Here is a 14,402-nt window from a genome sequence, read left to right on the forward strand (position 1 = left end):
TCCTAGACTGAGGCCCGAGGTCAGGGTCCCCATGGCCACCCTATGGCAGAGACAAAGCTAAGGCCCTGCTAAGCACACTCAGGGCAGTGACTTCTAGAATCCTTGAGCTCGGAGGGCCCTTCGGCCCGTCCCACGCTCCCTCATCACCTGAGGACGAGGAGTGAGGCTGCTAGGAGCGTCAGCGTGGGGACCGCTGCAGAGGCAATGGGTACCCTGAGCTTCTGGGGCCTGGAAGGAATCAGAGGGGACCTGGTGACCTGCAGTCTCCCCAGGGTGGCTGCAGCATCCTCCCTGGACCTGAAACGGCATCAGAGGCCATCCCCAAAGCAGTTTGAATAACTCTCTGCCAGCCCTCTTGCTTTGTAGAATGCCGAGCTTATGTGTTATATATAAATGGGCATCTCCTGAGGCATTTTTGTTTCTCTGAAAACCAATATTGGCATTCTGGGGGCAGTTCTCAGCTAAGGCATCGTGCACCTTAAAACTATTTGAGTTTTATATCTATGAGGAGGGAGACTATGCAAACAGGAATTTGTGTGGCGATGAAAATTTACTGCTAGGTGATTCTGTTTTTCATTGAAGTATAGTTGATTTACAATGTTGTGTTAGTTTCAGGTGTACAGCAAAGTGATTCAGTTACACATATATATATATATCTGTTCTTTTTCAGATTCTTTTCCCTTATAGGTTATTACAAAATATTGAGTATAGTTCCCTGTGCTATACAGTAGGTCCTTGTTGGCTAACTATTTTATATTGATATATAGTAGTGTGTATATGTTAATCCCAAACTCCTAATTTATCCCTCCCCACCTTTTCCCCTCTGGTAACCATAAGTTTGTTTTCTATGTCTGTGGGTCTATTTCTGTTTTGTAAATAAATTCATTTGTATCATTTTTTAGATTCCACATATAAGTGGTATCACACGGTATTTGTCTTTCTCTTTCCGACTTACTTCACTTAGTATGATAAGCTCTAGGTCCATCCATGTTTAAGTGAATCTGACTTAGTTTCCTGCCTACATGGACACACAGTTTATAGTGCTGTGTAAGGATCAGGCAAAGAAAAGGGGGCAAAAAAGGGAAACACACAAACAATCCTAACTAGCAGTGCTTTTGTAAAAGCTAGCCATGTTATTCAGTTGTTCTTTTTTGTGTTCGATGTCCTGGGATGAAAGTGGGAAGACTGCCGAGGGCCCCCCGGCGCCTGGTGGTGTGGTCCTCACGTCTGTCTGTCTCAGGAGAACTCGCACACGTGGCCCGGCTTCCTCCCTCGGCTTCTCCATTCCGTGGCTTCTGTGCCGTCTTCCCGAGGTGTCCTTGTCTGCTGCACCGAGGGGTCAGCTGCCAGTGTGCAGGACAGGTGCTGAGACAGGGGCTCCCGTGTGGAAGTCTCTTTCTGTCGACAGACAAACTTCTTGTAAAACGTGGGACAGGGACAGGTTGGGGCATGTCCCTCTCCTTCTCTGGGATGGCTGTAACCCAATGTCGCTGTACAGGACAGTTGCAAATCTGAAGGGAATAAGCATGGGTCATGGCACCTAAACGTGCCTTTACTTCACCTGGAGTTTCCAGGGAGTGTGGGAGCGGGGTCTGCATGGACCACCTTTCTGGTTAATTTTAGTGACAAAGCAGGGATGTCAATAGCAGTTTGGCTGTTCTGGAGGAGGGAAAGGGCCCAGAGAGCCCTCGTAGAAATCTCTGCTTGTCACCTTCTGCGTGCGCCCAGCTCACTGCGAGTGCAGGACGGGTAAGCCTGGCCCTGCCCTCGGGGAGCTTGTACTGAGGTGGGGAGTCCAGGAACACGGACTCTTATAAGAGGACCTGGTAAACGCCACAGGGAGGAAAGAACAGGGTGCTGTGGGCAGCCAGCAGGGGCACATCACCCTGGCACCTCTTCCCAGAGGAGATGACGCTTACAGGGGGTTTGGAAGGAGCAGGGAGCGAGCCAGGAGCAGATCGACGGGCAGGGAGGAGTGAGGGCATTCGAGGAAGAAGTAATAGCATGTCGACAGGTGCCAGTTTGAGCGGGTGTAGGGCTAACCGGGTGAGCTGCAGCTATGAGCCTGTCCCCCCAGGACCCTCCCCAGGGGAGAGCCCCAAAGCTTCATGGCCTCAGGGGAACAGTGGGATGAAAAGAAGAGAGCCGGGACTTTACAACCTGCCTCCTCACCCCAGTCCCCCTGTCGGTTTTCCCCAGAGTTTCCCGAGTCACAGTCACACCAGAGAGTCTGAAGGGCAGCCAAGCACACTGCTCAGACTTGAGATCCAGAGCTGGTGACCTCCGAGGTGCTGGCACGCGCCCAGAGCAGCTGCTCCCCGTGGGGCGGGCGAGCGGGTCTGTTTTCTTTTTCCAGGAGCAGCCCTGGAGATTCAGTTCTGCTGAGGAGGGAGCCTGAGGAATGAGATGTGCTTGATGGCTCGTGGTGGGCTCCCCTCCTCCTGCTCCGTCTCTGCCCACTGTGTGTGTGTGTGTGTGTGTGTGTGTGTGTGTGTGTGCGCACGCGCGCGCGCGTTTATTCCTGTAAGCACAAGGAGTCAACAGCTGCACACAGGGGGAATGGGGTGCAGGCAGGGAAGCTGGCAGAGCATCCCGGGGTGTGCCCTTGGGGCATCCGGAAGATGCAGTTCAACAAAATAACAATCTTGGGACACCTGCGAAGGTGAATTTTCAGTGCGTTGGCGGTATGTAAAGTTCACATCTCTGCGAATTCTGACGGTCTGCTTTTTCCAGATTCAGCAGGCTCACGGTAGTCTGCTTTTGTTCATATGCACACCTGCTCTGGGTAGCTCTTGGGAATCGGGTCCCTTTACTCTGGTCCGATTCTTGATTTTTGAAAGCTTTGCTGCTCCGTCTGCAGTCCCCTGGCCCCGACCCCTCATGCTCGACATTGAACTTGCAGCAGGATACAGGGGAAGGCCTGACTGTGAGGTCAAGGCCGCTGGGAGTCTTAACATTTGAGGTCCTCAGGCTGCATCTGTAGAGTGGGGGTGTCTGGGCTCCGTGGATGTCAGTAAGCGGGGATGAGCCCCCCTCTTCCTAGCCCAGAGGAGGGGGCATGTGGGTGAGCCAAGAAAGCCAGCCTTCACAGCGTGGACATGGCCGTGGGGATTTATCTTTTTCTTCCTCTAATCTGTTGAACAGGGGACCCTAGTGGTCAATATGAGGATACCCATGTCTATTTTTTTTAAATTTGGGAATAATTTCAAACTTAAAAGTTGCAAAACAAAAACAGTAGAGACAACACCCGGATACCCTTTACCTAGATTTTCCTATTTTAAAATTTTGCCTCATTTGCCTTATGATGGCTCTGTGTGTTGTGTTCAGATTTTTTTTTCTGAACCATTTTCTGAACGTAAGTTACGTCTATCATGTCCCTTTCCCCCCAGTACTTAAGTGTGTATTTCCTAAAAATAGGATGTCCATATCTTTCAGTAATTAGTTACCTGATATTTATATTTGGGATCATATAACGTTATGAAAAGCAGTTTATTATTTTATAAGTTCTATTAAGTCCCCACTGTTTCTCCATGTGATTATGGTTCGGGCATTAATAGATGCTGGGGACCTCTCAGATTTTCCCTCCTTTTCTAAGTCCCTTTGGATGATGTCTTGAATAGATTTAGTTTTTCAACTTTCACTCATTGTACAAATATTTCTTGCACCCCCTACAATTGTCTGACACTGTGCTTGGTGCTGGGGTTTAAATGTGAACAAGCTCCGACAAGGGTCTCACCTGCAGGGAGCTCCCAGTCTAAGCAAGAGACAGACACGAATCAGATAATTACATAAACCGTAAACCAGGGGCCAGCAGGCTAAGGGCCCTGGGCCAGATCAGCCCACTGCCTATTTTTGTATGGCTCCTGAGCCAAGAGTGACTTTTACATTTTTGATGGTTGGAAAAGAATCAAAAGAAGAATAACAGTTCATGACATGTAAAAATTAAATGCAATTCAAACCTCAGTGTCCACAAATAAAGTTTTATTGGAACACAGCCATGCCAAGCATTTCCAGCGGCAGGGTTGAGCAGTTGCCACAAAAACTAGAGGACCTGCAAAGTCAAAAATATTTAGTACTCTCTGGACTTCTACAGGGAAGGTTTGCCGAGCCCCGGTGTAAACACCCGCCGAAGTGCTAGGAAGGAGGATTACAAGGGTAAGAGAGGTGGTGTACTAGGGGTCTGTGTGGGGACCTAGGAAAGGATTCTGAGCTGGGAGCTGAGGGAAGGGAAGGCGTTACCTGGAGGAGTGGGTGTGCGTTCCAGGCAGCACGTTCAAAGGTCCTGGGGTTGAGGAGGGTGGCGTTTTCAAGGACTGAAAAGGCAGCTTGTGTGGCAGGAGTAGAGATGGGGGTGAGAGAGATGGAGGCGCTGCTGGAGGGGCACGGGGAGGGGTGTCAACTGCCCTGCTAGGACGACGGTGTGGCCTGGAGGATGGTCGTGGTTAGGGAGGGATCACAATGGGTGTGCGGCTCTGCCAGAGGCCACTGACTTGTTCTTCTTCTTTTAGGTAAAACCTGTTCTCCAGCGTGTTGGCATCCTGTGGCTGGTCGGCTGAAGCTGGGGGGTGTGAAGGATCTGGAAGCTGTCCCGTCCGAGGTGTTGAAACCAAAACAAACATTATTTATGAAACTCTGGCACAGTTGTGTGTAGAATGTCGGCTCCGAATGTCACTGCAGGAGACACCACCCTCTGGACGACCCTTTAAAATGTCACCCTTTATTCCCTCCTCAAGAAGGCTTTTGCCTTGCTAAGGGGCAAGGGGAAACATGCTGATTTAAAAAATAATTTTAAAGCAACTGCCGACAAAAGTAAAAGAGATCAGAAGTTATCAAGAACCTAAAAAAAGCCTAAAGGATATTCAGCGGCATATTTAGGGTTTCTGACAGTCTGCTCTCCTGGATCTACGAACTTTTAGATGTCTGACCCTTTGTGGTCTTTCTGGGCTTGGTCGATTTCTGGCCTTTCGTTGGTGGTGGCCGCGTGAAAGTTCAGAGTGCAAGGGGTCGGAGCTGCTCAGCTCGTAACAGATGTAAACACGTCCTGTGGCTCCTTTTCTTTTCCTTTTTCGAAAGGGTTCAGCAGAATTAGGCATGGCTAGCTCACAAAGAATTCTCAATATCAGGGAGAAACCTAGACCTGTGTGTGTGCATGTGGGTGTGTGTGTGCATGTGTGTGTGTGTATGTACATGTGAGATAATTTCTCCATCTCTAAAGAGAAAAGAAAGTGTTTGGCAGCCTTTGCTTAGTAACATCCATTGTGTGTTTCTCTGCCCTGTCACCGTTCTACATTGTTGGTCTTAGAAATGGAATTTTAAAAAAATCACTGTGATAATTTAAATGAATGGTGATTTGGTTGGCTGAACAAAGCCCACTGCCAGGGACTACGTTTGCAGTTGGTCCAGGCCAGACTGGCCTAGGAACCCACCTGGACCCAGGAGGTTACTGCAGGAAGGCCCCTCCCGCAGGTGGGTTTGGGTGGTGGCTTCTCTTGCAGCTCGAGTGCCCGACACTTGCTGGAAGCAGGGCCTCGGGCTGACTTCTCAGGATGATAGAGGCCTCCCATTTCACTGTTTCCCCCGGGTTATTTGCTGCAACGGATATCCTTCTGCTAAAGTCTCCTAGCAGCGCCTTTGGGGGCCGGCTACTCTGTTCTCTCTGGAAAGGTGTTTTGTAATTTTTTTAATCATCTCCTCTTTTCTGGCATTCTGCAGGGTTTGCAAATTTGCCTGTTTATTGTCTGCTTCACTGCTTGGGATGAAAACTCTGGCCTTTCCCTACTCGCCCCTATTTTCAGATTTTTCGGTTTCCTGAGAAGGGGCTGCCCTGCTTTGGGGTCCCTGGTTCCCAAGGCCCGCTGGGCATGGGTGCTCTGCAGCCCTGGCCCATCAGGGTGGCACTTCGGCCTCTGCAGAAGAGAGGGGCGGCCACTCTGAGGACAGTGGCCTCCTGCTCCTCGGCTCCCTCCCGTGATTTTGCTTCTTTTGTTGACTTTCCTTCTCCCTTTCTCCGCCCTGTTTGCCAGAGGGGTGGGCCTGCTTTATCTCTACCCTCCACCGTGTCCTCGTGGGCCTGGGTGGTGACTAAACGGGATGGGCCGCCTAGCAGCTGTGCGCTGTCCGCACCTTTGAACTGGAACCGTGGCGCACACTTGCCTTTCCGACAACCGCGTCTGAACCATCTGCGGAGAAGCTGGATTCTTCTGCCTGACGTATGAACGCCGGCCTCTGTCTGCCAGGTGCTCGTCACAGGGCCTGGCAGAGGCGGCCACCAAGAATGACCTTCCAGATGCCACAGCTTTGGCACTAGAGGCTCTTAAATAAAAAACCCTTCTGGCGTGAGCTGTGTATGCATCAGTTTGGAGGTTTTCTGAGATGGAGGCCAGCAAGGTGCCTTCTTTTGATCAGGGATGTGGGCCCGAGGCTCAGAGGAGGGCAAAGCGGGGGGCCCGGGGGAGGTACTGGGCCTGGGGCCGGCCTGGGTCCGAAGCCCTGGGCGCCTCAGTGCTGGGGCTCGGATCGAGCTCAGGGGCCAGGTCCCACCCAGGCCCCTCTGCCTCTAAGTCCTGCCAGAGTGACAAAGTTCTGTGGGATTCCAGAGGTGCAGAGAGAGCTGGTGGTGGTAGGGGGGCTAGAGGTCCCCTGTTGTGGGCAAGGCATTTGTGGTGACCGGTGCTGGGGAGAGTGGGGTCCCAGGCAGAGGGGAGAAAGGAGGGTGGGATGCGGAGAGGAGGCTGCAGGGGGCCTTCCTTTACCTGCATAATCCAGCTCCTCCTCTGCGAAGACAAGTTCCGTTTCTTAAAAGCAGAGTGAGTTGGGTCTCGGGGAAGCAAAGTTGGGCTGGAAGGAATATCGGACCTGGGTGGGATGACTTCCTTTCTCTAATGCCTCCTTCTTTTTGTTCTTTTCATGGGCACTTCAGAGGGGCCAACTTTGGGGTCCAAAGGGACAGCACTGTCCAAATGGATCCCACACCCCCCAGTGTTACTGCCTTCCTCCCTCGGTGAAAGATTAGATGTTCCTTAGCTGGGGGCACCCCGATTCCAAAGACCCGGTTCCCGTTCTTTTGCGAGTATTTGGGGACTTGTCAGATCACGTGTCCAGTATCGGCTCTGGAAGGTGTGACCATTATAGAGACATGATCTAGTCGGTGTCTTCTGGGTTCACTTAAAAATAGGACTGGAAGTTATGAGAAAACATTTCAGACTGATTTAAGTAGCAGAATTTTGATTAAAAATGGATTTATTATAAAAGCGATGTTTTCATGGGTGACATTTTGGAAGACAGAGTGTTAATTATAAAGAAGATAAAACAAGTTATCCAGAAAATAATACCCTTAACAGCATTTTGATGTTCCCCCCCTTCCTTCCTTCCTCCCTTCCTTCCATCATTTATCTGCATTTATCATTTGCAAACATTTATTGAACGCCCACTTACGCTGGACTCTGTGTTAATTGGAAGGCTCGAGAAGCTGAGTCTCGGGGGAAGGCCAGACACGTGACCTAGAGGGATGACAGAGCATAAAGGCTGTGACAGGGATGCGAGGGCCTCAGAAGCCTTGACAAGGGAGGGGCCAGCTCTGCTTTACACTACGAGTGGCCTCTGGACTTCTGTGTGAGTGCCTTTTCATGTTTTTCTCTACACATTTGGGTCATACAACCTGAGTTTTTCACTTACCATTATGAGCATTTCCTGGTGTCCACAAATATTTAAAACGGTTTTAAAGAGAGCCTTAGCATTGTATTTTGTAGAATTGCACCACTGAGGGACCCCATCTCTGATCTCTACTGGCAAAAGCAAAGAGCAAGAGAGGCCCCATGCCAAGTACAAGGAGTGAGGCCCCTGGGGTCTGAACTGGACCCCAAGGAGAGCTCAGACGACGGCTAGTTTCCTTTCCTCCTTCTCTTTCCTCCTCTTTAGACCCCTTTTGATATTTCAGCCTGAAGCCTGGGGAAGGATGAAGTCTGCCTGAGTGCAGAGCTCGGGTCACCATGGTCCAGCATCATCTCTGCTCGCGGCCAGGCCCGGCTGTCACCACCCAGCTGTGTGCAGTTCTGACCCTCGGCTGTCCCCACCCTGGCTGAGCAGCTCAGTGACCGTCCTTGTGTCATTGAGTGGAACCCACAAAGGGCAGCTGCTGCCCGTGTGGAGCCTGTCCGGGAGGGCAGAGTACGCTGGGGGTCCTGACCCGCGGCAGACCCATCAGAGCCCCACTAGCCTTCCCAGAACCGCTGTGGGCGTCACCTCAGCATGAGCCCCCAGTGGTCCTGATGTGCAGAGACGGTTCAGAAGCACTGGTCTCCCGAGTCCTGTCCTTGAAGCGGCCGTCGTGTGAGGTTTGGATTCAATTTTAGTTGTTCTCAGGTGTCTTTCCGATTGTCCCCACACCACTGACTTGGGATGCTGCCTTGGTCAGGCACTAAGTTCTATATCAGACTTTTATGTTCGAAGCTTTTGCATCTTACCTCTGTGGTATTAATGATCATCCTTGGGATGAGGTCCTAGGGCCTGGAAAGACCCAACCCAAAGCCCGCACCCCAGCAGGGAGCACTGCCAAGCAGGAGGATGCTGGGCTGTGTAGGGTGGGTGTGCAGGCTGGAAGGGCACTGGGGGGTCATGGAGTCCAGCATCGTCATTCTACGCTTGAGTAAACTCGGGCTCCCAGAGTTTATGGGAATTCCAACTGTTTCCTCCACAGGAGGGTAAATTCCCTCTGAGCCTGGAGCGTCTGTACCCAGAACCCTAAGCAAGACAGGCAGAGGCCGCTGTCTTCCTCTTTCTCCCGTTTTTCCTCCTACACCTGTACCTCATGGCTTTCCCGCCCCACCTGGCGGGGGGTTGGTGGGATGCTGAGGGGTGTGTCGGGGGCACCCCTCCCCCACGTCCAGACTGGAGAGGGTGTGGTGACTGCCTGCGGGGCAGAGAGTGGATTTGGACCCACCTATAAAAAAACCTCAGATTCACAGTGCCGTGCCACCGAGGGAGACCGCCGTCAGGTGTTTCCCAAAAGCAGTAAGCTCGGTGACTATGGAGTCTGAAAGCCTTGAATTTCACCAAGGGGGACGAGAGTGGCAACCCCAGAATGTTGGCCATAACCAACTGGGGCTGCTCCTGCTGGGGCTTCAGTTGCATGTTTCCCGGTCCGGAGGGCCCTGCCAGGGCACGCCCAACTGAGGGCAGGAGGAGGGGCACGGGTCTCAGTGGGCCCCACTGTGAGGTCCACGGAGGCCAAGGCAATGCGAAGATGCACGAGAGCTCACCACGGGAGCCCAGAAAGAGTCAGCAGGCCTGTGGCCTGAGACTCTACATTTCCAACAAGCTCCCAGGAGAGGCCGCAACTTGAAGAGCAAGATCGTAGGTTGCCTTTTTCCTGCACCCTGCTTCGCCACCACTCATGGCTTTCTGAATTCTGGCCCTGGAGGTTTAGGCCACAGGCCCAGCATCGTCCCGGACCTGCCCCCTCTCCTGCAACAGCCCTAGTTACTGTTATGCCTCCTGGATGTCCTGGCCCGAGGGTCACCCGTGCCAACTCGTCCCAGATACTGGAGGCCAGAAAGCAAGGATGAGGATGTCACGCATGTCCTGGAGGAGAGCAGGGACGTGGTGGGGTGACAGTTTCCTCCCCATGACCAAGAGAACCACCCTGTTTGGAGGATCAGGGTTTCCGAGACCTTGGGTACCTGGGAAGACGGCCCTGATGTCTGAGGAAGGGTCAGCTAGTCTGAGAGGAGGGTTGGTTGTCAACCCACATGGATATTTGGCTCTTCCTGGTGAGCAGGAAGAAAACTTCAAAAAGTACTACAGAGTTTTCTTTCCTTCTCAGCAACCTACAGGTGAAAAAGCTCCAACTCAGGAAGAGAGGGTCTCGCCCATGAGGAGACCAGATGCCCCTGAAGGGCCCACCTGGTACCACAGGCCAGATTGTCCAAGGGCAAATCTTGCAGTGGCATCCATCCCAGCTGGCGCCCTAGTGCCCTCCAGGTGTGACAGGGGCAGATCCCAGGCAAAGTGAGCCACAGGTGGGATCGCCAGTAATCGGTGCAGCATGGAAAGGCCAGAGCTTGGGGCAGTGATGGTGGGTGAGAGTTAAAAGAAGGTGTTGCAAGACTCTAGGATCTGTGGTGTAAGAGTTTGGTTTGGGGCGAGAGAAAGACAGGATATGGTGTAATGATAGCGTTTTAGGCCAAATTTGATCACTATCTATACAGGGGAATGGTGACCACGGAGAGGATGAATACAGCAAAGTATTTGGAAACTAGCCAAGCAGTGATGCAAATTAGCTGAAGGAAGAAACAGACACAGAGGAGAGAAAGTGTTCCAGAACCTTCAATGACAACATAGAAAATGCTACAAGTTCAAACTTTGCAAGTAGAGGTGAAGAATCATGAAACGAGTGCAGGAGGATGGTAGACAGGTGGGCAGGGTATTTTAAGTGCCACAAAGAAATTCAGACGTTTGCCTGTGGGATACGCCAAATATGTCAAAAGTATGTGGGGTCTAAAATGCTGTAAGAGAAAAAATAGACGGTAGGCTGTGTAGGTTCTCAGTGGGGATGGGAGGACAGCAGGGTGGTGGTCCCTGGAGAAGTGGGCAAGGAGGACCCACGGCAGGTGGGAGCTGCCTAGCTCAGGATCCTTGTGAGTGCCCTGAACCGGGGGGTGGAGGTGTGAATGGTGCCGAGTGGGCACTTTGGGGTGACACAAATCTCCATCCAATGAGACATGGCTGTCTTTGAGAAGGGCAAGATGGCATGCACGCCGCCTCTGTGCACTTGACAAGACAGAGGAGGAGGGTGACAGCAAGTTCGCACACGAGGAAAGCAGCGTGAGCGTCCAGAAGTTCCCCCTTCTCTTCCCGCAAATGAGCTCACCTGGCACATTTCTCAGCTGGTGCGCCCCAAGGCCCACCTGTTTCTCTCCGGGGTCCCCTGGGCTTCCCCTACCTCCTCCCAGCCCCTGACGTCATCCGCATCATCTTTGATGCGGGAGACATCCACGCCATCTTTGATTCAATGTCTGTCCTCCCCAGCCCCGGCCGCCCCGACCCAGATGCTCACTGGTCCTGGTCACTTCTCCAGCCTTCGTTAAGTCTCGGGACCTCCTTCCTATCCACAGCCCTGCTCCTGTCCCGCTCCTCCCTTCCGGAGCCTAAACTCCTGCAGAGTTTCCTAACGAGTCTCTTGGCCCCTAGGCGCCGCCCGCCTGCTCTGCCCACCTTCAGGGGCTGAGGGGGCGGGGCTTGACCCTGGTGCTGCTTTGGTCAATAAACCTTCAGTGGCTCCCCGTTGCCAACAGATTAAAAGTCCAAACTCTTTAACTTAGCTTGGGAGGCTCTCCGCAGCCTCCTTCTCCTTTAGTTGCCCCCCCCACCAACCAGCCCTTTTGTTTGTGTCCAGTCAACCTCCTCAATTGCTCCTGGACATGCCCCATGCCCTACCTTTCCAGTCCAGATCCAGTTCAAGCTCCACTTTTACGTGGTGACGCCAGCCACCAGGAGGGCCGTGGTGACGCTCTGAGAGGTGTCTATTCTCTGAGGTGGCCAGGCCCCCTTGGGATTTAAGATCTAGGGAGCTCAGAGGCAAACCCCCTTTGCGTGCTTTCTTTGGAGACCTTAGGGCTTGTGACCACGGGGTCACCTTGGCCTCCTGGTTTCTGCCTCTGTACATCTGCTCTGTTTACTGGGTCACCCTGGGTGTAAGATGACATCAAAACTCAATCACATAAAATGTTTGGGGGCAGTGTTTTGATTTTCTGGAGGAACAGGGGGTGTTCTGGGGGGGGGCTAACCGTGTGAACCACAGGCATACGTGCACCCACTTTTAGAAAGGGGCTTTGCATGTTCCTGCTTTTAAACATGCTTTCCATCCTCTTGCCACTGGAATGTCCCCTTGTTCCCAACGTCCAGCCTCGTACTCTTGCCAACACTGCTCTTTTCGCCCACCCTCTCTTGCCTCTGTGTACTCCTCCCATCCCTTCCCCCCCAACCAAAAAAATTCCAAATCCCCCCCGCTTGTTGCTTGCAGTTAGTTCCCCCTCTTCTCTGAGCCTTGGGATGGTCCATTTCAGGCTCTCGGGACGTCACCTCCTGCCCTAAGCCCCGATCACACTCTCCCCCACTGCCCTGCCCCAGGCAAACAATACTCTTTCTCTCAGAAGGTGCCATTATTCAGACGTACCCCAGGTACTTGTTGACATAACTGCAAGGTCACCAGAGCACTCACTGGTCCAGCCTTCCCCATGATGCTCCAGCTTCCAGGAGGCCATGGACTGTTAATTCTTTTTTGTTGTTGTTGTTGTGCCAAGTCTGGGCACTTGGGTGGAGCGACAGTGATCACTTTTGATAGTGACAATAACGGTAGTAGGAGGACCCGGCAGTGAGTGACTTTGGAAGTGTTTTTAGAGTGACAAATAGAGTCAACCAGCACTTTACTATAAGAGTACTCTGAAAGCCCCCGTTGATCCTGAAAAGTCTCGTACGAAAGGAGGAGACAAAAAAGAGAATGAAGTGAGATAAAGGGAGGGGCTCCCAGTATTTGTAAAGGAAGGGGGAGTCCATCACTGCAGCAAAAGCAGAGGTGAATCCCCAAAGCTGACTGTCCTGAGTCTCTGGGCTTCATAGGAAACGCTGTGATTTCATTCATTCACCCTACTCTGTGCCAGGTACTGTTCTAGGAACTGGGAACACCCTAGAGGACAAAACAGACTTAGCTTTGGTTTCCGTGGAATTTATACTAAGCAAAAGACAGACATGAAGCAAATAAAAATCCTGCCATCCTGCTGAGAGCTGCCATCCTGCTGAGAGTCTAAGGGATGATGGAGCACAGGCGGTGGTCAGCCCTGAATTGAATTTGAAGGGACAGGGCTGGACGAGGGAGGACCCTGAGTGAGGCTCAGGAGAAATGGCTACCAGGTGGGGTGTGTCCTGAGACCACCACAGGAGGTCTTTCCTGTCGAAGAGACTGGAGCTGGTTACCCAGCGTCAGACACCCTCTCCAGGGCAGGGCTACCTGATTCCTAAGAGAGCCTCAAGACTCCTTGCAAAGAAAAATGTGGGAGAAGAGGGTGATGGGTTTTCATTGTTCTAGTTTGGATTCTTACATTTCACTTGGCAAGAAGAGGCCTCTAGCAACAATACAGTTGATTTCATAGAGAACCTGCATCGGGATCCAGTTTCACCCCAGAAAAGGGAACAGTGAAGGCTCCTTGCAGCCTGGGGAGGGGTCAGACATTTCAGCATCCCTGCGAAGTGACTCCCATGAGTCTTTTTAAGGAGGGGGACCCGCCAGGAGTTCCTGGTGAGAAAGGAGTTATAGGATGGCTCTTTCTTTGTAGGAAAAGTTAGAAGCCTAGGATGATGTTATCTTTTTCCAGACATGACTTCTCTCTGCTTCTGACACATGACTGCTGGCAGTACCAGACAGGACTACCATCATTCAGGTTCACAGCTTGAGGTCCCCTGAATCAACTCGATGACAGGAAGCTGAGCTGCAAGTCCCTGGAGGACTGGCTCATTCTGGTTCACCTTTACTCTGAGAGCATAGCCCTTCAGGGTTAGGGTAAAGGAGGTAGGGGAGGGCTCGGTAGGGTCCCCAGCTTTGGTGGGTACTGTGCCGTGGCTTTTGCGTACAAACCCATTGGAAGCACAGATCGGTTTCTAAGCAGATTTAGCTGAATCCTCAAGGCAAAAGAAGCTTCGAGAGCTGGGTTTACTCTTCTGGGTTCTCTTCTCTATAACTCTGCCCAGTAATTCCCCACTATCTTGTTATCTCTTTGATGCCTTTAAGAAGATTGTTCATTTTATAATATTCTACCTTTTTTTTAAAACAACAACAACAACAGCAACTGTCTTCAGGGAATGGTTTCAATGGCCTAGTGGGCCATTTCCACCAAGGGAAGTCTTAGTTACTTCTCTTGGTACCTCCTTGACATGGGACTTCTTACCAGCTTCAGAGATGCCCACCGTGGGAAAACAGTATCCAGCAGAGCTGGTGTAGGGGAAGGGCAGAGGGAGGCAAGCTGGGCCCTGGGGCAGGGGTGGAGGCTGGCTCATCTGGGCCTTTGGGGCAAGAAGAACTCAGAGGGACAGCCTCAAGTCAGAGCCCTTCCCAGGAGGGTTTGAAGGGTCCAGCAGCTGGGCCACCCAAGGAAGCCTCTAGACCTGGCATCTTTATTCACCAGCTGTTGAGTCCATGTTTCCCTCAGGAACTTTGGGGATAGGAACAGCACAGAAGGAAAGAAGAGGAGTCAGGAGTGCTGGAGGCGCCTGCAGACCTCAAAGGGTCAGAGAGGAGGGATCAAATTGCCTGCAGATATAAAGAGCTCACGTATTTTTAGGGGACTCCTGCCTAAGCATTTAGGTAGGGTATTCTGGGTTTTATTTCCCCCTGAACTTAGGCAATGTTATAA

The 14,402-nt window shown here is 51.9% G+C and overlaps 1 protein-coding gene and 1 long non-coding RNA gene across 2 annotated transcripts in view; both read left to right on the top strand.

Annotated features, from left to right (window-relative positions):
* The window catches only part of FAM174B (family with sequence similarity 174 member B), a 37,272-nt gene extending 30,933 nt beyond the window's left edge, over positions 1 to 6,339 (top strand). Inside the window, exon 3 of the mRNA XM_082449102.1 lies at positions 4,509 to 6,339. Coding sequence (XP_082305228.1) covers positions 4,509 to 4,512 — 4 coding nt within the window. The 3' untranslated portion in view covers positions 4,513 to 6,339. The remainder of the gene's footprint in view (positions 1 to 4,508) is intronic.
* LOC309654686 overlaps positions 1 to 14,402 on the top strand; it is a 1,153,334-nt gene that overhangs the window by 122,190 nt on the left and 1,016,742 nt on the right. The gene's annotated exons all lie outside the window — the stretch shown is intronic.

Source organism: Balaenoptera physalus (genome assembly GCF_965194825.1).
Source record: "Balaenoptera physalus genome assembly, chromosome: 2".
NCBI classification, from domain to species: Eukaryota; Metazoa; Chordata; class Mammalia; order Artiodactyla; family Balaenopteridae; genus Balaenoptera; species Balaenoptera physalus.